Below are 24,606 nucleotides of genomic sequence, written 5' to 3'. Positions count from 1 at the left end.
GGTCACAGAATGTAATCCTGGGGGCGGCTCTAAGTAGTGTGTGTGGGGCTCAGCTCACGTATTCCACGCTAACGTTGGATTCGCACGGTAATGAAGTCGACGCAAAGCAGTCCTCCTGCGCTTCACCCCACAGGCTAATACCATTATTGTAGATCTCCATGAATGCACACCGGCAAATAAAAAAAGTCTGATGAACACGTACATGTACAGGAGACTTTACAAAAATATATAATAATATAATTGCACTACCTCTATTCCCCTCTGTGAGTTGCTAAAATGTATGTAAGTAATCAGTTAAAGCCAGCTGGAGAGTTTAATGAAGACAGGCTGTTCTATTCGTATGTACAGTATGTACCGTACCGCACTTTGCCATTGCAGCATTCTACTTAAAGGGGAATTGCACTTTATAACACTTCTGCTTCTCATGACTGATATTGTCCTTCTAATGAATGTGTCGCCCTTCATTTTTCGATTATTTCTTTCATTTTAAATTTCTAATGTTAGAAAGAAAGACTTTTTTTTTTAGTGCAAGTCCACATAGTAGTACGGTTTCCGTTTTTTTCTTATTCTTCAATTTTGCTTTGCAGCAAAATCGAGAAGAAGCGAAGCAAAACATTCCATGAACTTAGCATTGAAATCGAACAAACTAATGTTCTTTTGTTTGATGCGATATCGGTGTAATAATGAGGTGCATTGTACCCGGTTGTTATAATGCCCCCATTAAACTTGCCTTTCATAGTTTTTCACGTGATGCAACTTTGTGCCAGACATGGCTGGGTGTAATCAGACACCCCAACATAACAGCCGAAGAAGTTCGCAAACGAGGACTAATGCAGCGACCACTTGAAGCCACCGACTACCAAGGCGACTGTCTGAAGCCTGGAAGCCGTCGCACACTGCACCGTACGAACACACAACACTGCGTCTTTTTGTTCTTCAGTTGTTCTCATTGCTTCGTTTTGCTCAAAAAGTTCTACTTCTTACGAAGTATACTGCCTACTTAATGCAGCGACCACTTGAAGCCACTGACTACCAAGGCGACCGTCTGAAGCCTGGAGTTGTACCCACCGTTTTCCTATCGTTGGTAAGTACTAAGCGGGCTGGCTAACGCTATCGCGTCTGTCTGTGATACGTAGGATGTCTACGGTGACAGTTAGACAGCTTGCTGGCTGTTGTTATAGGGTTGCCACCATCCATTTATTTCGTCCTCAGACATTTTCGGTTTCGCTAGCTAGTAGTAATACAACACTATTTCTACAACCAAACTAATGTTATTGTCTCGGGTACGTCCACATCAGAAGTCGCACAATGATATGCATCCTCGAGTTCGACACTAAACTACCTGGGTCTACTTCCTGCCTTTGTAAAGGAAAACAATAAAACAGCGTAAAATATTAACATAATGAAATAACTCATCGAAAAATGAATGGTGACACATTCATTAGAAGGACAATATCAGTCATGAGAAGCAGTTATAATAAGTGTTATAAAGTGCAATTCCCCTTTAACACCCATTCTTTTGGGTTCTTTAACTGCAGCGATTTTGCAGGTTCATGCAGCAGTGCTGTGCTGGCCCCAGACTAGAGGAAATTCAGGCTGCGCTTCTGTTGCCTGGGGCAACCAGCCTGCATGCAGCCCCCCCCACCCCCCACCCCGAGCTGCGCGGGACATGCTTCATTGCAGCAAAAGAAAAACCCATGCCAGCTAAGGACGCTGGACGCAAATACATTCCGGGTGTCTGGTCGTTTGTACCTTTGTCCCATGAGCATTGGTTCTGAGGAACCGCACCATTGGGCAAGGCCATTGAATCTTACACATGTCGTTTCTCTTTGTTATTTTTTTATGACGGCGTAGATGAAGTTAGGCCAGATGGCACTGGCAGGTTTACATTGGTACTGAATACCACAGACAGGATATTACAAGCGTGTGCTATCATAGGGGATCATGTTCTTCATTGTACCACAGATCTTTCCCTGCTGCAGCACATCACAGCCAACATAGAGCCCAATGCTTCTCAGCCTCTGATTGGTTAGTCCCTGGCTGGCCCCAGTATGGGCAGGCCTGTAAAACACCCACTTGGCCACTGATTGGTCAGTCCTGGCTGGCCCCAGTATGGGCAGGCCTGTAAAACACCCACTTGGGCCCTGATTGGTCAGTTCTGGATGACCTCGGTTTGGGCAGGAACTATAAGACACCCACTCAGGCCCTGATTGGTCAGTTTTCGCTAATCACGACTAGCATCGTAAGCTGCTCTCCTGCGCAGCACACCCGTTGCACAGACAAGGTAGATATTGAGAATCTAACAACCCAGATTATTCATTTGAACCACAAACAAGTCTTTCTTTAGACACTATCCCTAAGCCCATTCAACCACCTTAGTACTGAACACTTCCTCGTCACCAATGAATCAAAATTTCAATAACCAAGCACATTCACAAAGTGATTAGTTGACACGAACATCCTTTCTGATTGTTTAGGCAAAGAATGGGACAAGTTATCATACAATGCAGGTGGAAGTTATCCAGTATATGTGCAATTCCTAATATGAAGCCGCAGTTTGCAGGTTCCTCACTCTTGATTAAAGCCTTTGGAATCCCTGGGTGGAGACAGCACTCAGCGTTGTTAATATCGTCTGCTCTCACGGGCATAAATATTCAACAGAGAAGAAGTGGCTAACGAGAGAACCCAAACAATCAGAGGCATTCTTTAAAGAACGAGACAGCCCAGAATTTCGTTTGAATAAAATCCTGGCCCGTTCCCCTCCCCGACTTCTGACACCTATTCCCCGTTTAGACTTCATTTCGACTTTGGCATTTCATTTCCCCGTTAAGCTATTCTCTCTCTTTTTTTTTTTACTGCCACTTTTTTCCATTTTTCTCTTGAGCGCACAATAGTTCTTAGATCTGACCATGATGATTTTACTATTCAGTCTCTAACAAAGAAAAGTGTTTAAAAAAGATCAAAAGGACAGTCAGTTGGCCATGCAAGCTTTTGTCTCATTTTCTTTCTATATACAATGGATTTCGTTTCATTTCACATTTTCAGAAGATCAGACGCAAAATGAATAACTTCAAAATAAATTAATAATTCACAATTTCTAGCATTTTCCTGCCACGAAACAACAAATAAATAACCACGGATAAATAAAGGACACGTGGTACATCTGCTCACAAATGAATAAGCACAACATAAAAAAAGATGCACCATTTCAAGTACATTCCGTTACAGGAATCAGCATCTCTTAGAACCAGATGACTGAGGGTTCAAGACAGTCCAGAGACAGGGCAGTCAGGGTTGCCTTGCTTGAACTTTGAGTCTTTTTTTTTTAACAGGAGCAATGTCAGAGTGGCATATGCAAACTTCAGCGGTTCATAGTCTGCTAATGCATTGTGGGATATTGGAGGGCAGATGGTACAGGGCACAGATTAGTGAAACTCACCGTCATAGCTGTACCACACATCTAATCTACACTGTGTTCCCTTTCCCGTTCACATGCTTAATGTAATTCCTGCATACATATCTATTCCTCTCATCAGGCTAACATTATGCAGATTGTTTTGCCCTCCAAAATCTCTTGGTCGCCTTGGATACCGAAGGGTCATGTGATGACTGATTTGGGGCCAAATCCCTTCATGTGGAGTATGAAAACACACGTGAGTAGAACCTCTTTAGATGCAGAGCGGTTGTATCCTGAAGATTGGATCCTTGAGTGAGAGGACTGTTTTCCGGAGTGAAAGGGTTAATCTGAAGATGGAATTATGGGTAAAGGAAGGGGGCGGGGCCGGCCCCTTTCTCAGGGAGCGGGCGGGATCTGCACGCCCAGCAGCTCATAGGCGAAGATGTTCCAGAAGATGGCGAAGAGGAGGAAGGTGACGAAGGCGAAGATGATGACCCACCAGGAGCACTGGCCCTGCAGGTTCTCCTCGTAGTTGCGCAGGATGAGCAGGCCCATGCTGATGCCCACCACCGCCCCCGACAGGTGGGCCATGAAGCTGGGCTGGGGCCCCGAGGAGGGCAGGGGCGGGGAGAACCGCAGCCACACAGCCCGGCCAACCTCTGAGCTCACTGCAGGGGAGAGGATACGGCTGTGTTCAGCACAGAGCAGAACAGGCACACTCAGTACAGAACACTCAGTACAAACCACAGTCACACTCAGTACAGAACACTCAGTACACACCACAGTCACACTCAATACACACCACAGTCACACTCAGTACAGAACACTCATGGTAAATGGTAAATGGACTGCATTTATATAGCGCTTTTATCCAAAGCGCTTTACAATTGATGCCTCTCATTCGCCAGAGCAGTTAGGGGTTAGGTGGCTTGCTCAAGGACACTTCGACACGCCCAGGACGGGGTTTGAACCGGCAACCCTCCGACTGCCAGACAATCGGTCTTACCTCCTGAGCTATGTCGCCCTATGTCGCACTCAGTACACACTACAGTCACACTCAGTACAGAACACAGTCACACTCAGTACAGAACACTCAGTACACACCACAGTCACACTCAGTACACACCACAGTCACACTCAGTACAGAACACAGTCATGCTCAGTACAGAACACTCAGTATACACCACAGTCACACTCAGTACAGAACACAGTCATGCTCAATACAGAACACTCAGTACACACAACAGTCACACTCAGTACAGAACACAGTCATGCTCAGTACAGAACACAGCACAGTACAGAGCAGACACACTCAATATAGAACACAGCTAGCTCATCACAGAACACAGCTAGCACAGTACAGAACACAGCTAGCTCAGCACAGAACACAAGCTAGCTCAGTACAGAGCAGTCACACTCAGTACACGCCACAGTCATGCTCTGCACAGAACACAGCCACACTCAGTACAGAACACAGCTAGCTCAGTACACAACACAGCTAGCTCAGTACAGAACAGTCACATTCAGTACAGCACATAGTCATGCTCAGTACAGAACACAGCTAGCACAGTACAGAGCAGACTCACTCAGTACAGCACACAGTCATGCTCAGTACAGACCACAACCACACTCAGTACAGCACACAGTCATGCTCAGTACAGAACACAGCCACACTCAGTACAGACCACAACCACGCTCAGTACAGAACACAGCCACACTCAGTACAGACCACAACCACACTCAAGAACACTGCTGAGCTCAGTAACACCGCTGAGGGCTCTCTCCACATTAACCAAAGGGCCCCGGTGTCTCGCCAGAGAGACAGTACAGCTTCGCTGCAGCACCACACCAGAGAAATGAACAAATAACTTCTGAAAAAATGCAGACATTTGGATACCAGCTTACCACATTTCACTTTGTTATATTTCAAATTTTGTAATTAATTGAAGTCAGATTCTGAGCGCTACTATCAAAGGGATTCGTAATGTAGAGAACTTTTGAAAATGGTGTCCCCTACAGCTAAACCTGTAATGTTTTTTATGAAATGAAATTGTTGTAGATCTGTATCTCAGTGGGGTATTAAGTGTATTATAACCACAGTAATACAGATACTTACTGCACACCAGGGCCAGGATCATTCGAAGCAGCTTGTATGGACATCGCATCCCCGCCCAGTTCTGCAACACAAACGTCCTCATCAATGACGCATACATTGTCAGTATAAAAAGGCAGTAATGATCCAGTTTTCATTATTCCTGTGGGCTGTGCACACCCAGGGGTGCCCCTGAGCCCATGGGGCCCCTAAACAAAATAGTATTTATTTGCTCCCCCTTTTTTCTTTTTCGAGGAGATCGTGGAAAGGGGGGTGAGGGTGGGGTGGGGTTACAATGGTGCATCGGAGGAAGGTAGTACTCTTCACAATAAAAATCAGCCTGAAATTCCAGACAGGAAACATTTATAGTTTTTGTGGGATTCAGCACCCAGTTTTTATTAATAGCACACAATTCTTTTTCTTCTGACCCTCTGTTTTATACACCAGCACAACTGCAGCAGTGTTGCCAGGAGAGGTGTCTACGAAGACGAGAGGTTGGGTGGGCCAGCCAATTAAGGAATGCTGGGAAATGCTAATGTCAGGTGAGAGGCTTTCAGGCCACACTGAGCCACAAAGTCTCTGAACACAAAATTTCCTGCACACAGACACAGACAGACAGACACACACACACAAACACACAGACACAGATACAGGCACACAGACCCAGACACAGACACACACACACACAATCAAACGCACATACACACATGGTATGCAAACACACATACATACTCACACACACACACACATGCACAGGTGTACAGACACACACACACACACAAACACACATACACAGGCACACACACACAGGGCTCGTAAACACAGTACAGTACACACACACACATGGGTGCAAATGCACCTGGGTCCTGGTTCAGTGGGGCCACCTGCTGCTCAGAAGGAAGTAGTGTTTAAGCAGTGTTTGGTCCTTTCTAAAGAGCAGTGTCCCTGTTAAGATCTTGGCCAATCACACATGTTTCTGAGGGGAGGTCATGTTCAGCAAGTTGAATGCAAAACAGTCCCTTCTACATATTTACACTGAAAACCTTTTGTCATGTATCATTTTTATCCTAAAATTAACAATAGTAGCGTTTACACTGATTAATTTTGAATTATGCTAAAGTATTGGATGACACAGTATCATCACTTAAGCATATGTTGCAATGATTAAAGCAATGGATCTTAGCTGAGCCAACCATAGGTTAGAATGTTAAATTTAATTCAAGCCTGAGGACAACTGCAATTGATGCTGTTCCCTTCAGTAAAAACTGTGAGCTCACACACAGCTTTCATGTAAGCAGTGAGAATTGCTCAGTGGACAAGCATCATATTTAACATAGACCATTTCAGACATCTCCGCTTAGACACATGAGTAGCAGCAGTCTGGTACAGAGCAGTAGCCTCAGACACAGCCTGGTACTGAGGAGCAGCCTCACACACAGCCTGGCACTGAAGAGCAGCCTCACACACAGCATGACATTTCCTCCTCATTAATACTGATAACGATAACAACGGATGCCATGACGGTGCCAGTTACCATGACAACATTTGCCAGATGTGCTGAGCACAGAGCGTAGACCCCCCCGGATCCTCCTACCACAGGAGCCCTCATGTCTGTGATGGACACCGTCAGTGACCCTGGAGAAAGGGATACAGAGATAGAGAGAGAGAGAGAGAGGTAGAGGGAAAAAATTGGAAGAGAGAAAGAGCCGGTGAAGCAGGTGAGGTCATTAAGCACACTACGCCCAACACTAACATCTATTTAAGGAGGTGAAATTTCTGCCTGGACGCCAGTATGTATAACACAAATTACAGTTAAAACTGTCCCAGCAGTACGCAGCCAGAATCAACAATGATGAACACGGGAAGCGTCTTTAGTTCCTCCTCAGTGAGAGATTAGGACTAGCACCTGAGTGTAGCGCACAAAGACCTCCTGCCAGCAACATCATTAATTTAACTTAGCTGGCGCTGACACCTTCCGTACGACCGCCTGTCCTCATCATTGTTTCCGTAGCTACGCCGGTGTCTTGTGGGAAGTAGAGCTGACGGCTACGGCAGAGAAGCAACTCTCAGTGACAGTGAAGAGCGGCGGTAGCACAAAGCCAAACCTATAACCAAAAGGTTCAGATTCCTAGTGGGGTATGACTGAAAGCCTGGAGATTCGAATCCATTTAAATCTGACTGTCCCCAACAGATATTCAATGGCATGAATGGATTTTCTGACAAATGAAACCTGTCTGCTGAGGTAATATGTTATGCATAACAAACAGACAATGGAGCATAAAATTTTATAAGCCACAATAAATCACAATACTCCAAACAGAACGTGTTTGCTTGACAAGAAGATCCATGCATTTTTATTCCCATAAAACAAGACAGTGATTAAGATCGCCTCATTCTGGGAATATGTGATTTTAGGCCTTTATATAAATGACAATGAAATGACAATAAAACACAGCAGGATTCTCAGACGCCCGTTCATGACAGCAGAGTTCATGACTACCATGAAAAAAGAGGAAAACAATCTGTTATGTCACTCCCCTTGCAGATTTGACTGCTGTGTGTTAACTTGACAGGGTCTTTAAGGCATTTTCTAACATTTAAGGATGTTGCTTTTCAAGAGTCTTCAGTTGTGGAATTACATTTGCTCAGACTACAGGTGCTCTTCATTTCCATAGGAAATTACAATCACTGAACAACACTGCAGATCAGTGGCATTCAAATATAACTATTGAGTGCACAAGTTGCATATAAGTATACTCAATAGGAAGCAAGTAAGCTGCTCTGATTGTGTGGCTGGCTGGAGCCACGCCTACTCGTTGAGTGGGCACACACCTGAGATGCGTTGGCGAATCAGCCCAGGGCTTAAAGGTGTGCTCACTTACACAGTGAAGAAAGCGGAGACTGAGGCAAGACAAACTACAACTGAGCTGAAAAGTTTTAATGTCTTTGGTTTTTCATCTTTGATATATTAGTGAGTGCTCAGAACCTCTGAGGGGGAAAGGTGAAGATTTTCTTTTTTTTGAGCTCTCTTGCTCTGTAGCCAAATAAAAATGTGGCTAACTGGAATTGCTAACCTCCCTGTGTCCAGCAATTCTGAGTGACTTTCTAGAGCGAAAAGGGGAAAATTTCCTAGCTCTCAAGGTGAGATTCCATAGTCTGAGATGGGGGGGGGGGGTACACTGGCCACCTACTCTTATGATGCAGTCGAAACTGCATTACGATCTCAATTTATCAGCGTTCAGCATGTAGACTACGGTCTTTAGCTGGACTCGAGAGTCCTGCGCCAGAATTAATTTAACAGGCAAATGAGATGAGTGGAGTTCTTAATCTCTGTCTTATCCTCAAAATATATTTACAAGGTCCGTTGGTGTCTTTGTTGATCGCATTAATTTTGAAGCCATTTGTTGACTCTGGGACTAGAGAGCTTGTGCATGCTCTTCCCCTCTGCCTCAAATAGGGATCAGCCTCAGGAAGTCATAATGACCCTGGAAACCATACCACTGTAGTGCTGGCAACAAGAGCAACACAGAGCTCAGGCCAGCTCTGAAGGGCACTTGCCTAACGAGACCTGCTGCCTGCTGGGATACGTGTCCTCTGCAGATCCTCCTCCAGCCACCACAAACACTTCAGTGATTAAAGTGGCACACAGACAGTGACCTGGGCCCTGTTTCACCAAACAGGATTACTGAGTTAGCTGAATAACTGTGCTGAGTAAAACCCGCAACAGCTCTTTTACTTCAGTCCATGTTCCAAATTTTGGGAAGGTTCCGGGTTTTACCCCAGGCCCTGGACCTTTAGACTCTCAACCAAACTTCCACATGCTTTTTTCACACCCTGATCTCTCAAACACAATAGTCTAAACACTCAGCCAGAATGAAAAGAGAAGAACAGGGTCCACAGTTAAAAGTAGGATTAAAAAAGTATTTGGAAGTATCTAGAAAAGCTTTCCTATTGGCTGTTTGTGCGGACTGATGAAAGCTGGCAGGAGCTCTGCCGCTCATTGCCCAGTGCGTTTGGGACAGAGGACGTGTGGCTCTGGCTGCAGGATTTCCTGTCGTGCTGGGTGGCAGTACAGCATAAATGATTAGAAAAATGGACTTATAACTCAAAGGCTGTGGGTAGGTGCCTGACCTGATTTACTTCAGTAAAAGATCAGGCTCTATAAATGGAAGTGACTAAAGATTTATGTAAAAAAAAAAAAGAAAATGTAATCTAAGTTGCTCTGGGTAAGAGCTTCTTGTAAATGGTGAAATGTAACGCATGCTGCAGAATGGCGAAAAGGCAGGCAGAGGGCGCTAGACCTGATAGGAGTGAATCTACCTGTTTTAGCACTGGTGTTTCTCTGGAATGGAGTGGTCATATCCTGGCCCCTGTTTCACAAAGCAGGATTACCAAGTTACCTGGATAGCTGCGCTGAGTAAAACCCAGAACCCTCCAAATCTGGAACATGGCTTGAAGTATAAAAAGAGCTATTCCAGGTTTTATTCAGTGCAGTTCTCGGTAACCCTGTTTCGTAAAAAAACATCCCCCTGGTATTTTGAGTTAGTGCAAGCACAAATCTCTCTTTCTTAGCGCTGGTGTTTCTCTGGAGCAGAGTGGTCTTACCCTGGTCTGTTAGGACAGCGCAAGCACAGATCTCTCTCTCTTAGCATTGGTTGGTTTACCCAGGTCTGTTAGGACAGCGCAAGCACAGATCTCTCTCTCTCATTGGTTGGTTTTCCCCAGGTCTGTTAGGACAGCGCAAGCACAGATCTCTCTCTGTCATTGGTTGTTTTACCCAGGTCTGGCGAAAATGCGCATACCCGTTTGGCAGAAGAGGCGAGAATTTATTCAGCAATTTAATTCTGGCGGGCCTCTCCGGGGACGAAAAAAGGCCCCGTTTTATATGTCTTTATAAGCGCTCCTTCTGAGGGCCTGATTTTCAAAGGTAATATACGGGGGGATTGCATTTCTGCTTGTTAAATAATGTATGGTGGGGGTGGGGGTGGGGGGGGAGAGAGAGAGAGAGAGAGAGAGAGAGCGAGAGAGAGAGAGAGAGAGAGAGATATTCAGGTGGAAACGCAGTTGTATTTAATGTGCCACGAGGTGCCTGCAGCAGAGAATGCATCGTTTGAAGGCCCGCGTGTCTGCGCTTGTATATTTGCTTAATGAAAACCGCTAAACCCTCTCCGCCAAACTGTTTCCATGACGACACTGACCCGGGAACGTGGAAGAGCGGGAGGCGAGGGGAGGGGAGGGGAGGGGAGGAGAGGGGGGGACTGTTGGGCTGAGACGAGGAAGAAAAAAAAGAAGCTTTTCTCAGGCTCACGGAGGAGAAAAAAAATCACACAGACAGCGACAGCATCAGAGAGGAAGGACACACCAGCCACAGGTAGACTGAAAGCTACAAACGATGCTTGAGTTCCTCTCCGGCTGACTGGACCTGGGTTTGAGGGGAAAGGGCTTGTGCGTTGGCGGCTGGCCTTCTGGACATCTCCCCAGGGTTGCTGGGGTTCCTCCAGGCAACCTGTGGCCTGAAGAAGCCGTTTCAGCAGTAACTGGTGGGGGCCTACAATAAGCCCTTATTCTGTCAACAAACGCAGGATTAAATCGCAGCTTACTGAATAAGTGCCATTCTAGAAATGGCCACTCCACAAGTGTGTTATCATGATGGCTGTCATTGTCCTTGTATGAGGTTCTTCCTATTTCGGGTGGTATGGTGATTTTTGGTATCGACTCAGGGGCTCAGTTTGTGGAGCAGATGCAGACACTGGACACTGACAGGCCCAGGATACCTTTTAGGACTGGGTATTTTCAGTTGACTGGTGACACTAAATACCTAGATACAGGGGTCACAATGCAGTACATATCCCAATGCATGGGTCACAAAAAAAAATACATGTCCCAATACATGAGGGAATATGAATGGGAAAAAAATTAAAACCTTGTAATATATCATTGAGGTTATTTGTTATAAACATAAAAAAACGACAAACTTTAAGAAATACAATGCCAGCCAAAATAATATACTAAAGCCACTAAAGTTCACTTGAAGTGAACTTAAAACGGCACTTGTAACACAAATACAGATGGTTTATGGAAATGAGTTTAAGAAATTATAAATGTATTGATATAGCAATCATGTGTCAATACGTGGACGTGGTAAGTTAAAACATATTGCCACATTGTTATAGTGAGCACAGCCCTAGTGTCTGTAAGGCATGGGATGAGTCCTACTTCTCACACTATGATAGATTGAGCGTGAGTAGTAATTAGCAATTGATCCTTCGTTGAAAAAAGGGGGTGGGGCCACAGTTAATGAGGTACATAAAACATGACATGAACACTCTATTTACATGACATTGGCAGATATTCCATAGTATTCCAGTAATACCCTTTGGTGCTTCCTACTGCCTGTTTCCTACCGAGCTTGTCATGGGGGTGCACTATAAATCTCTTAGTGTTAATTATTCTTAAGCCCCCCCCGGCCCCCTGCCGCCAGCTTCCATTGAGGAAGGGCACAGAATCACACTATTAACCACTATGAAATCCATAGAATCTATTGTGTGAAATGGGCCACTCTTTCTACCGTAAAATGTATTATGATCAACAACAAAAACAAAAACATTAGACAATAGCTTTCAATGTTATATCCATTACAAACACTGATCATCCACATAGTAATCCCACCAAATTTGTTAAGCATAGATTCGTTTTTTTGTTACGTTTAGCACTTCAATCATCATGGGTTTTGGGATCCTAGTATAATTGCTGCACAGTTTAAATGTATAACTCATAGCCCTGCAACATGCCAGGTATGAGTTATACGATCATTTACTTATTTTTGAATAATAAGAAAAACCTTTCGTCAGCTGAAAGCAAGATGTTGAGCGTTCAACAAATTAGGTGCAAAAAATCCCTAGAAGCAAGGTATTATTTCTCAGGAAGTTTTCATTAACCTTTTGCATCAGTTTTTTTGAGATGACCTTAAACCGTATAACCTTTAACAGTCCTCAATCCATCAGACCTTATATATACAATAATTTCTCAGTCTTTTTATAGAAGTAGCTGATATAATTCAGTGGAATAAATTGGATTCTTAAAATTCTACTTGCGGTGAGCTATGGGTAATAAAAATTCAGAATATGTCTAATAATAAAAAAAAAGATGCAAATTTCTCTAAGGGTCTCGCATGAAGCATAGAGCTGAGTGAAGCTGTGAATCTTTAAGTCGAGTCAAGACGAATGAAGCCCGTTAGCCACACAGTTGCTACATACGACCTGCCATACTGCAGCCAATAAGGAGGGCAGGATAAAGAAAATGCCCTGCTCTCACAATCCCACATCATTTCACAAGACGCGAAGCAACCCGCCCAGACAGCATAGAGAAGTACCTTATTTAGTTAATGCTATTTCAGTTAGCCACTGATTCCTCATTAAGCTGTGGCTAGACATAGCTTGTGTTCCATATACCTGTACATGTATGTGTGAGGTGGTGGCAACTCTCACTCTGATTTCTGCGGGTTAATTGACCCTGACGAGGGGCAGGTGTGTGAGTGCTATGGTGAGGTGATGGCACCTCACAGGCATTTGCTCTGAGCTAATTGTCCCTGATGAGGGTCAGGTGTGGGAGGCCTATATCTAGCCCCTGATTTCTGGGGTTCAGCGCAGACTCATTGTTTGTCAGACTCTTGGTGTGTAGGGGTGTGAGAATCGGCAGAAGTTACCATGTTGATCCTATCTGCCAGATTTGATCACCATTTAGTTTCTTAGTTTATCTCTTTGCGCTGTGGAGGACGTTTTGCCCTCGTCTCTTTAGTTTTCCTTTTGTTTTATACCCGCCAGGCTGCGAGTGTCCATTTTCTTTTGTAAGTTACTCCACTCTGTTTTTCTAGTGGGGGTTTTCTTTCTGGGTAGCTACGCTGCGGCAGTGTTTCATTTCTTTTAGTTTTCTGAGCCCGCTGACAGAAGTTTCAGTGAGTGGAGGGAGCGATTACTTGGCTCTTTATTATTTGGTTTTTCCCCTTCCCTTTCTATCGCTCGGCGATTTTGTGGTTACCCCTCAGGGTTAACTTTTAGATCCCCTCGGGCCGCAATTGCGTCCCACCCTCCTCAACCGTGACAGTATGAGCTCTGGTACATGCATGCGCACAAACATGCATTCATGCCAAGTCTTTCTGAGAAAAACCTGACCTAACAGACATCAGGCTGATTCTTGGGCAGAGCAGCACATACAATTGTAGAGAATGCAGAAAAACATAAATGAAATATATTTCAAATGTATTTGTCATATAAAACTTATGGGGAATGCATATTACTGTTTGAGGAAGTACCTTCAGTACAATATGTTCTAATATTTGAAGAATACAAATCGCATGACAAATACAAATACGTTTTTTTTCCACAATACAAAAATGGTTTGGAAACTATGATTTTCTGGAATCCTGGCAAGTAGAAGGCTAATAATGAAATTCTCAAATTTCAAATTATTTAATCTCCTTTCACTTGAAATTCTCCAGATCTTTCATTGTGGTCCCAGCTTTCCCCCACCTTGTCTCATGCATCTTTCGCCATCGTAAGCCGCGAACGGTTTAGAGCGTCTGGGCGACAGAACACCGACTTCAGAAAGCTCTGTCCGGCAAACGTAATGTAATTTCACGGAATGATACAGAAAAACTGCTTTTCTTGCACAGTTATGTGCTTTTGTCAGCAGTCTCTCGGGCTGGCTTGCTGCGGGAAAAAATGTGCTTTATCTGACTGTTTTTAAAAACGGCGTTCCAGTAGTTTGTCCTCGCAGATTAAACTGGCCAGTGCGTGACGGCCGAGAATATCAGCAGAGAATGTTTTTTTATACATATTAATTTCTGAGTTTTTTTCCCTTTTTCACTTAATACTAATGGCCGGTTGTATTTGTAGGCCTCTCCTGTAGCTGCAGTGTTGTCGCAGTTATTTTGGCAGCACATCTTATGTTCTTGTTGTGGACACAGTGCTTCTTTACGGGGATGAGCTCCCCCTACAAAGCTTTTATCTTTGTACAGAGGCTTTGGCTGGATAGGAGTTAGTGGCACTAAACAGGGGGCCCGTAAGAGCTAGAGTTCAGACAGAACAAGGTTCGAATTAAATGATTCTTCTTCCGAAACTTTTGAATTAAATGATTATTGTATTTGAAGGGAATGATGTTTTTCCAGAACAAGACACAGCACATACCTTTATTATATTCCCATAGAGGATATTTACCACACATACAAGGAATGTATAAAATCCAAATTTTCCCCAAATTTTAGTTCCACAAGCCAAATTATACTGATAATAATCCCATGCAGCATATGTGGCAAGATTCTTCTTCCAAAGGAGGATGTGTACCGTGGATCCAATTCCAGACAGGATATTTACACGTTAGCCTTGATTGAACATAAAGTGCACCATGTATCATAAATTACATCCAGTGGTTTTAAAACAGAGATTGTGGTGTGCATATATAGGACATCTCCATAGTCACAAACTGGCAGTATTGTAGCCTGCACAATCTTTTTCTGCTATCCATAAAAAGGGAAGACTTAGTCCTATAAAGGAAGCCAAGTTTAGGTTCAAGCTTTTTTTGTTAAATTAGTAATGTGGTTTGAAAGAAAGTTGTTGTTTATATACCAAAGGTCCAATACCAGGCAGGACATTTACATTATTATACCATGATTCAACTTAAAAAAAAAAAAAATTCCCACTAATTATGATTCCACAGCCTATTTACCATGAATATTTGCTCACAAAGGATATTTACTATTATTTATCATGTTTCACCGTAGTTTATCATAATTCAAATTTCACAAAATGTAGTTGCGTTGAATATGATTCCACACTGCACATTCACCATTATTCTTCTTCCCACATAGGATATTTATCATGATTACCTTGACAGCTATGTGTTACCATGGTTTCCTGTCTATGGTTTTCAGTCTTATGACTGCTAATTTCATGGGCACAATGCAGTCAACATCCTGCCAAGATGGCGAATGCCAAGTTCTAATATTAAACCCTACATTCAAAAGTTCATGCCCACCCCATTTGTGCCCAAATCCTATGGTGTTTTCAAGAACAGGATTGGTGGACAACCTGCAATGAAATCTCAGTTCAGCCTATCAGAACATCCCTGGCCAAAGTTCCCCTTCATCCCGAAACAGAAAGAACAGTGAGTCGGCGTGACATCACCCTCAGTAGCCATTCTAGGCTGCGTGGAGGACTACTACGGCCTCCATGGAGAAGTATGGGGAACCCTTATTATTTATTACATTTTATTGCTTCATGGCCCAGATCCCCCACCCCCACCCCCGCAAAAAAAGCATCCAATGGCAAAGGGTCAGAGGTCACAGTGCATGCATCTGCCACATTGCCTACAGCAAAGGTTATAAAGCTCATTTCAGTCCTGGCCTGCCCGCACACAATCACACACGCCCAGCATACCAGCAGCCACCGAAGCAATCTGGTTGCAGCTGGTTGGGACTTTAAGGAGAAATTCCCCTCCAGTTCCATCTGTGCGCGGTATCTGTGGAGATTTAGAGCAGCAATGAACTCCCTTTGATTTTTCTCCCAATACAATTTATTTCCCTCAGATAGCCCGGTGCAATCAGTGCCTCATATATCTCTTTCGACCCGTTGGCAGGAGGATGAATTCAGACCTTCCTGTGACCCAAGGAATGAGAAAGGGGTCCTTGCAGCTCGGTTATATTTTAATTGAATTAATGGGCTAAATGCTGATGCAGAGATTTTAAAAAAGAGGCTTCATTCGCCGAATACTATCGAGAGGGCGCTATGTCAACTAGTTGTTAATATTAAACACCTCCCATAGCACCGCAGGAGAGAAGGGAGAAGGTTTATTTTCAATGAAATAATTCCTTGAAAACCCTAATATGAAAATTTGTGCATCTTCACACAAGTGTTCAGTGTTTAAAAAAACATTAGCCGTGTGAATTGCTCAATATGAATGTAAACACTCTGCAACAGCAATAGTTGGAAAACAAATGCTTAATCATGAGCTAAGTGTTCAGCAATTTAGGTACCATTTTATTCATTTTGGTTCCTTTAAGCAAAATAATTAAAACACATTTGAAGCTAAATGTGAGCATAGGGAAACTCTGTAAGAGCACATGCCAATGAGCATTGAAATAAGACGGCATTGGTCATTTTGCTAAATATCTACCTCTAGTTTTTTTCAAGCCTGTTGTCATGGACACTGACCACTAAGAAAACACAGCAGGCTAAACTATATGCCATCCACAGACAGGTATACCAACCTTCTCTTTCAGAATGGCGGGGGGTGATTCCAATTTAAATCTCAGTAATAGATTTCACGCAATTTCTTGTGCTTTAATGGCAAATACCGTAATTGAATCGAGGAGATATAGACCAACAGTTGAGCATTCCCTGCTCAACCAAACTGGAAATTACCAGCGACAGGTTTTACAGGCTGTTGCACGGGGAGTTGCGAATCCCACGTCACCTGTTTCCGTCGCCTTGGCAGGCGCCGTGTGACCGGCGCGTTCCGGAGAGAGGTGGAGCGGAGGAGAACGGACAGATGGTGGGAAGGTAATGAGATCTCCCTGTTTGGGGAGCGAGGAGATCCGGAGCAACAGGCAACTCCTGTGCGCAGGACCTTCCTCCCAGGCTGTTTGGTTAACTACCGTCTCCACCAGCAGGGGGAGCTGCCGAGGCAGGAAATGTACGACCCTGACACCCCACGTACCTGCTGCACCTTCTGTTATTACCATGAAATTATCACATTATATTACTACCATGTGATATAATCGCTTCTATGGACTATAAACATCTCTGTCCATCACAGGTGGCTGTGGGATCAGCTTGTGACTGAAAAGCAGTTCATTGTCATACTTGTCACCGTTTGAAGAGGGGGCCGCAGAACACCACAGCGGTGATCTGCTCACGCGGACGCCTAAATCTTCTGCCCAACCTTGCTCCTGGCAGGGACTGTCTTCATAAAATAATGCCCTGCTTCCCAACTGAGAGGAAATGTGATAATATTTATGTTTCCTGGGTGCAATGCAGTGATAGGAAAAAAATCAATAAGCTTCTTTCTGCATAGCCAACAGACCCCGGTACAGCCCCCAATGCAGACCCCTACACAGACCACAGTACTAACCGCAGTACAGACTCCAGCACAGACCCCAGCAGAGACCACAGTACAGACCGCAGTACAGACCCCAGCACAGACCGCAGTACAGACCGCAGTACAGACCGCAGTACAGACCCCAGCACAGACCCCAGCACAGACCACAGTACAGACCACAGTACAGTCCCCAGCATGGACCACAGTACACATTGCAGTACAGAACCCAATACAGACCCCAATGCAGACTCCTACACAGACTCCAGCAGAGACTCCAGCACAGACCGCAGTACAGACCCCAGCACAGACCCCACCAAAGCAGACCCAAGCACAGACCATAGTACTGACCCTAGTACAGACCCCGGCACGGACCCCACTGCAGCAGACTCGAGCATAGACCCCGGCACAGACCTCAGTACAGACCCTAGTACTGAACCCAGCCCGGCACAAACAGAATGGGATCCGCTTGAATCACGCTAGTGAATAATTCCGTCTTCACCAGCGCTCTGATGTTTGCTGGGGAGACCTGAGTTCACCTACTCCACTGCAGTCTCCACTGACGGCGGCCTGCCTGGGGAAAGCTTGCTGTTGATTCTCTGCTGCTGTGCAGAATTTAAATAGTGGTGAGATCAGATATAATTGCAGGGAGGAAGAAAGAGGCGGGCAGCTAATCTGAGGTAAATTGTGTGCTTATCTGTGTGTGTGTGTGTGTGAGAGAGAGAGAGAGAGAGATAAAGAGAGAAATGCCGATTTCATAATTGCGATTCCATCAAACGTCTCCTCACAAGCAACCACAGCAATTTTCGAAAGCACTCACACAAGTGCACAGGCATGCTGTTGTGCAGACTCCCGAAGAGGAAGTGTAATGTAATGAGCAGATTCTCTCACTATACATACTCTCCTCAATCTACACTCCTTAGAGCTCTGTGCAATCCGGAGAAATATCAGAGCTATGTGCTCTCCAGGCACAGTTAGATTAGAGCTCTGTGCTATCCAGGCACAGTTAGATTCGAGCTCTGTGCTTTCCAGGCACAGTTAGATTAGAGCTCTGTGCTATCCAGGCACAGTTAGATTAGAGCTCTGTGCTATCCAGGCACAGTTAGATTTGAGCTCTGTGCTATCCAGGCACAGTTAGATTCGAGCTCTGTGCTTTCCAGGCACAGTTAGATTAGAGCTCTGTGCTATCCAGGCACAGTTAGATTAGAGCTCTGTGCTATCCAGGCACAGTTAGATTCGAGCTCTGTGCTATCCAGGCACAGTTAGATTCGAGCTCTGTGCTTTCCAGGCACAGTTAGATTAGAGCTCTGTGCTATCCAGGCACAGTTAGATTAGAGCTCTGTGCTATCCAGGCACAGTTAGATTCGAGCTCTGTGCTTTCCAGGCACAGTTAGATTTGAGCTCTGTGCTTTCCAGGCACAGTTAGATTATAGCTCTGTGCTATTCAGGCACAGTTAGATTAGAGCTCTGTGCTATTCAGGCACAGTTAGGTTAGAGCTCTGTGCTATCCAGGCACAGTTAGATTCGAGCTCTGTGCTATCCAGGCACAGTTAGATTAGAGCTCTGTGCTATCTAGGCACAGTTAGATTAGAGCTCTGTGCTATCCAGGCACAGTTAGATTAGAGCACTGTGCGAGGGTTTGAGGGGGGCCCTGATCTAGAGGCTTGTTATGATAGATTCCTCTATTTACTCTCCCCTATCCAACCCTGATGAGAAGGGCTGTGATTGGCAGGCCTGGTTTGGGGGGGTGGGGGGTGGTTCTGGCTCAGACATATCCCACCCCCACACTCCAGTTTGGAGTCCCATCCATGGCAGTCTCCTGGGTTTAAGTGGAGCCAAACTTCAGGAATTCTGGTGCACTCCACTGGACACATGTCACTGGTTAGAAGATTAAATTCCAGCCCATATTCACCACATTGTCCTGTGTCTCAGAGCCCTTTCAGTCATAACTGCGCTCACTATCAGATACTGAAGTCCGAAACAAAGCACAAACATTAGCCCCAAAAAGATTCATGTACGAATGCATAATTCGGATGGAAACGTGTATTCCCATGGTATTCGCTGATAAAATATCCACGTGCTGCTAGGAAACATTCGTTGCTTCTTTTATTTATTTATAACTGAACCGAGCATGAATATAATCCATTCAACATATTGAACACCGCTGACAACCCCTCTCTTGTTTTCGGTCTCTCCTTATTCCGCAGAATTCGATACTTCGGCCTCTTACAATGATTCACGGAGGGTTCTCCTTCTGGGGCGGTGAGCTGGGCCTGTCCCTTGCAGGACCGGTAACTCTCTCCCCGCACCGCGGCGTTATCGATTTTCTGTAGCCGCCGCGGCTCTTCGCCCCAGCTGTGAAATAAAAGGGCCGCTCCACAGGCCTGCGAAGGCTTTGGCGAGGGGAAGGATGGGAGAGGGGGGCGGGAGATGCGCGTGCAGAACAGGACGTACGGGAGGAAAGGGGAGGAGCCAGAGAGTCTGGCAGAAGGGTGGAGAGTGGACAGGTAAGCATGTGTGCACAGGTTTGGGAGATGCGCGTGCAGAACAGGAAGTACGGGAGGAAAAGGGAGGAGCCAGAGAGTCTGGCAGAAGGGTGGAGAGTGCACAGGTAAGCATGGGTGCACAGGTTTGGGAGATGCGCGTGCAGAACAGGAAGTACGGGAGGAAAAGGGAGGAGCCAGAGAGTCTGGCAGAAGGGTGGAGAGTGCACAGGTAAGCATGGGTGCACAGGTTTGGGAGATGCGCGTGCAGAACAGGAAGTACGGGAGGAAAGGGGAGGAGCCAGAGAGTCTGGCAGAAGGGTGGAGAGTGCACAGGTAAGCATGGGTGCACAGGTTTGGGAGATGCGCGTGCAGAACAGGAAGTACGGGAGGAAAAGGGAGGAGCCAGAGAGTCTGGCAGAAGGGTGGAGAGTGCACAGGTAAGCATGGGTGCACAGGTTTGGGAGATGCGCGTGCAGAACAGGAAGTACAGGAGGAAAGGGGAGGAGCCAGAGAGTCTGGTAGAAGGGTGAAGAGGCACAGGTAAGCATGGGTCCACAGGTTGGGTGCACATATGTACAGACATTGAATAAGATCACGTAATAGAGTGTTGGGCTGCCACCTACGGCTGTCATGTCCTGTACGTTCCATGGCATAGTCTACCGGAGTCTGGAATTCTGCAGGAGGAATATTACGGATGCCATTCTTCCGTTGGAAAAGTCGCCTTGCGTGTTAGTGTAGAATATTCCACCAGAGCCTGACTGGGTTCAGGTCTGGTGACTGAGAAGGGCATGGCCTATAGATGATATCAGTGCCATGCTCCTAAAAACCACTGGTTAATTATTTATGCTCAGTCTTGAAAAACACACCTCTCTGCAGGAGGAGAAAAGCTTGACCCAAATCTGTCCCATGAATATGTTAAAATATTCTTCCATCTCAGAAATACTGCCAAGTGAACACATTATTTCAAAATTATGCACATGCTAATTTGTGGCATGCTTTCCAGCTTCAAGGTGAGGCAAGTGCAGCACTTAATCTAATTATATTTGATGAAATTGTGTCAAAATCATATTTTGTCCACCTTTAAGCTGGTCCAAATGCAGCACCCAGTGCTCCAAAGCATAGGAAATTGTGATTTATGGCAACGGGATTCACAATCAAAAGAGAGGTGGTAGGCTGGCACAGGAAACTGGATCCAGCCCATACTCCGCCCCCCCCATCCCCAAAAAATGTTTATTATACAGGAGAGTGCACATGACGGATATTCACAGTGAAACAATAAATATGATTAAATAAAAAAAAAAAGAAAAGACAAAAATAATGGTACTATCCGCCAAACAATGAAGCAGTGCTACAAAAAAGCTAAATTAGCAGTGTTAGCCAGCTAACACCCACAGTCTACAACAGGCTGACTTAAATATGCTTCCCCCGCATGCATTCAATGGCATCGTACCCTACTGTTTTACATTCAATACAATTACATCACTTTCAGCAGTATCAGCGAATAGCCAGGGAGAGAACTGACAATCACAATTCGCAGAATTATTTCCCCCCCCCCCCCCCCCCGAAGGTTGGTTAATCTTTTTGAGCTTGTCATATGGGAGTGCGTACTGGGATAGGTGGGTGGCCGGCTGCCGACTATCATGGACGCAAGGCGCGAATAAATTTTTTTCCCTTTGTTCGCCCCCCCAACCCCCCCCCCCCCCCAAACAGATGGCGCCCTTGGTGCCCGCGCTTGTCGCCCATGCCTAGAATCGGGCCCTGCTCCCAAGCACTGAAATGCTTTAGCAGGAGAGTGAAACCACTCATTCAACAGCAAGCCCCTGCAAAGCAAATCTATCCGCTGCTTCAGTCACGTTATTCCACAAACTTAGATTCGAGAATTACCACAGTCCCCAGGCCGGCAGTGAATCTCAGTTGGACGACTTGTACGTAAGCGCGAACTGATTAATCGACGGATTGATTTATTGATAAATATAGCGTAAGCGTGCGCGAGGCCAGAGGGGATGTATTTCGTAAGTATGTGGAGTAAGGGAGGGTTTCTGTGGATTGGAACCCGGGAGCGACTTCAGAAAGATTAATGACTGCGAGTGAGAAATGCGCCGTGCTACACCTCAGCTTCACCTACTGCAAAAACGGGCAGGAATATTTCAGAACAACTTAAAAAAAAAATAGAAAATTTTTTTTCAAAATATTGTTCAAGCAGTAAAAAAAAAAATGCAGTTTGTATAAATGTAAATGCCTCGAGGGGAAAACACCCACCGAGTGTTTTAAAAGGGGGCGCTCTAAAAATAACCCCTCATATGACGGTGTCTTGTGCTTCCTGATCCTGAGTCCCCAGAGACTGCCTCCCACCATCGCTCGGTTAAACTGTGGAGGCTGCGGGAGCAGTTTGACTGCGTGGAATTTCAATCACTCCGACGAGCTCCTCTCAAGAATATAATTCCGCTTCCTTCTTGATTTCCTTTTTTTTTGTGCAAATTTGACAGGTGCAGTTTGGCAGTCTGAGCGTGTGGGTGGGTGGGTGAGCGGGTGGGTGCGGTGTTAATTTTCTTTTTGTTTCTTTCGGTCATCTTGGGACAAGGTGCTCGGATTGGTGCAGGTGATTTTGCGGTAAGAACCTATTAAACTTAATCGAGTTCACGATTCAGGCAGAACGTTCCCGAAAAATGATAATAAAACTGGAAGTCCCAGAATAGCTCTGCGAAAGAATCCTGGATCCTCTCCATCACTTTATTATGAATATGTGCAGGTTTGGGCCACAGGAGGATTGTGTGAATATTACAGCCATCCAAACAGAGCTGAAGGTCTACAGACTCCGGCTCAGGTTTCATTACCCGGAGCTGACACTTCACACCAGGGACCCCCAAACCCGGCTTGAAGGCCTCCTGGGGACCCCCATCACAAGGTCAAGAGTTTAAAGGGATATATTTAAAGAATAGGTATAAAGTTTTTACAGAGTACGTGAACCATAGGTGGTCGGGGGTATGCTGAGAGTATAATTGCGCACCCCCTACAGTACCTTTGTGGACGCCCAGGCCTTATACCGTCCCTCTACATTAAAAGTGATTCCATTTCGCACAGAATTATACTTCTCAGACGATACAGTATGTTTGCCAGCTTGCAAGGCAAATGGAGCTAATGGGTACCATAAAAAAAACCAAAAACGGTGGTAGTGAACCTGGAAGCCTTCAGAAGATGAGAGAAAAAAACCCTGGCTAGTTAAATTCATAAATGCACTGGCAATTTATTACAGAATCTGAAAATATAACCATTCCTCAATGCTCTATGAAACTATTTCCATAACGGTTTATTATAATGTGTGAGCTCATGGCACTACCCCCACAACGGTAATGCGTGCAGATTGAGTGACTGTACCGTTGCTGAGAGAAACGGTCTTTCGCGGTGAAAGGGAAGCCACGTCCCTTTGACTAATGTTTTGATTCGGGGGCGATAAACCCTTCTGTTTGCATACAGTCTCACCCTTGCAATCGTCGCGTGCTATAAAAAGACCAGCTTTTCACCTGAATACAAAAGCAGATCGCACCGTACGCAAGTGCTGAGCTAATTCATAGTGAAGTTCCACTCTGACACTGAGAGACATTGAAACACATCAGGGACTTCTCTGTTAACAGTACCGGGCACTGGTTGTGTTTACTTAAACAGTGCAGGCAGTGGGTGTGTAAATATTAATAGCACAGGGCTTTGCGTGTGTGTATAATAGCTGCCAAGACATTAGGCGCGCATTTATTAATAGCGTACGCCATTGAGCGTGCATTCATTAATAGAGCAGGGCATCGTGCGTGTATATATTGATAGCACAGGGCATTGGGTGTGTGTATGATAACAGCCAAGACATTAGGTGTACATTTATTAATATTGCACAGCATTGAGTGTATTTATTAATAGAGCAAGACATTAGACGTGCATTTATTAATAGCGCAGTGTATATTGAGTGTGTATATAGTGATAGATCACGGCACTGGGTGTGTACATAGTATATTAATAGGACAAGATATTGGGTGAGTATGCATTAACAGCATGGGGCATTTGTCTGTAATTATTAACAGCACAGGGCATTGGTTTTTGCACATTAATAGTGCACAGCACTGAGTGCGTACGTATTAACAGCACAGCCATTGGGTGCGTCCCTGATTGATACTACTGCACTGTCTCACTGCAGATCCCCCAACAGAATTCAAAGAGGCGTTGAGTGTTCTGCCGCAATGACGCTTTCATCGCACGGACCGGGCAGGGTCCAAGACGGGCACCCCCATTTGTATCACTCCTGACTTCGTAAAGAGGGGCTCCCTGAATGTTGCGAGTGTCCCGTGTCTGTTTGGGCCAGGTGGGGGTGGGAAACTCCTTCCCAGGGCAGGTGGGCCTTTTCCTGGCACCAGCTCTGGCAAAGCTCGTGATCACGACTCATTAACTCCACGGGCCTTCCCAGAGGCTCACGTGACACTGCTGTGAAATCTGTCTTAATTACGCAAGGCTACGGCCACCGTGCAGCCTATACCTCTCTGCAGCTCTCCCTCTCCCCC

General features: G+C 45.3%; 1 protein-coding gene across 1 annotated transcript in view; it reads right to left on the bottom strand.

Moving 5' to 3' along the window:
- Window positions 1-2,778: 2,778 nt before the first annotated feature.
- Window positions 2,779-24,606, bottom strand: part of LOC118216198 (rhomboid-related protein 1-like) — a 55,323-nt gene continuing 33,495 nt past the window's right edge. Inside the window, exons 6-8 of the mRNA XM_035397272.1 lie at window positions 7,024-7,124; window positions 5,514-5,574; window positions 2,779-4,065 (exon numbers count right to left, since the gene is read on the bottom strand). Coding sequence (XP_035253163.1) covers window positions 3,794-4,065; window positions 5,514-5,574; window positions 7,024-7,124 — 434 coding nt within the window. The 3' untranslated portion in view covers window positions 2,779-3,793. The remainder of the gene's footprint in view (window positions 4,066-5,513; window positions 5,575-7,023; window positions 7,125-24,606) is intronic.

This window comes from Anguilla anguilla, chromosome 17, assembly GCF_013347855.1.
Source record: "Anguilla anguilla isolate fAngAng1 chromosome 17, fAngAng1.pri, whole genome shotgun sequence".
NCBI classification, from domain to species: Eukaryota; Metazoa; Chordata; class Actinopteri; order Anguilliformes; family Anguillidae; genus Anguilla; species Anguilla anguilla.
This window is presented reverse-complemented; position numbering and strand designations above follow the sequence as displayed.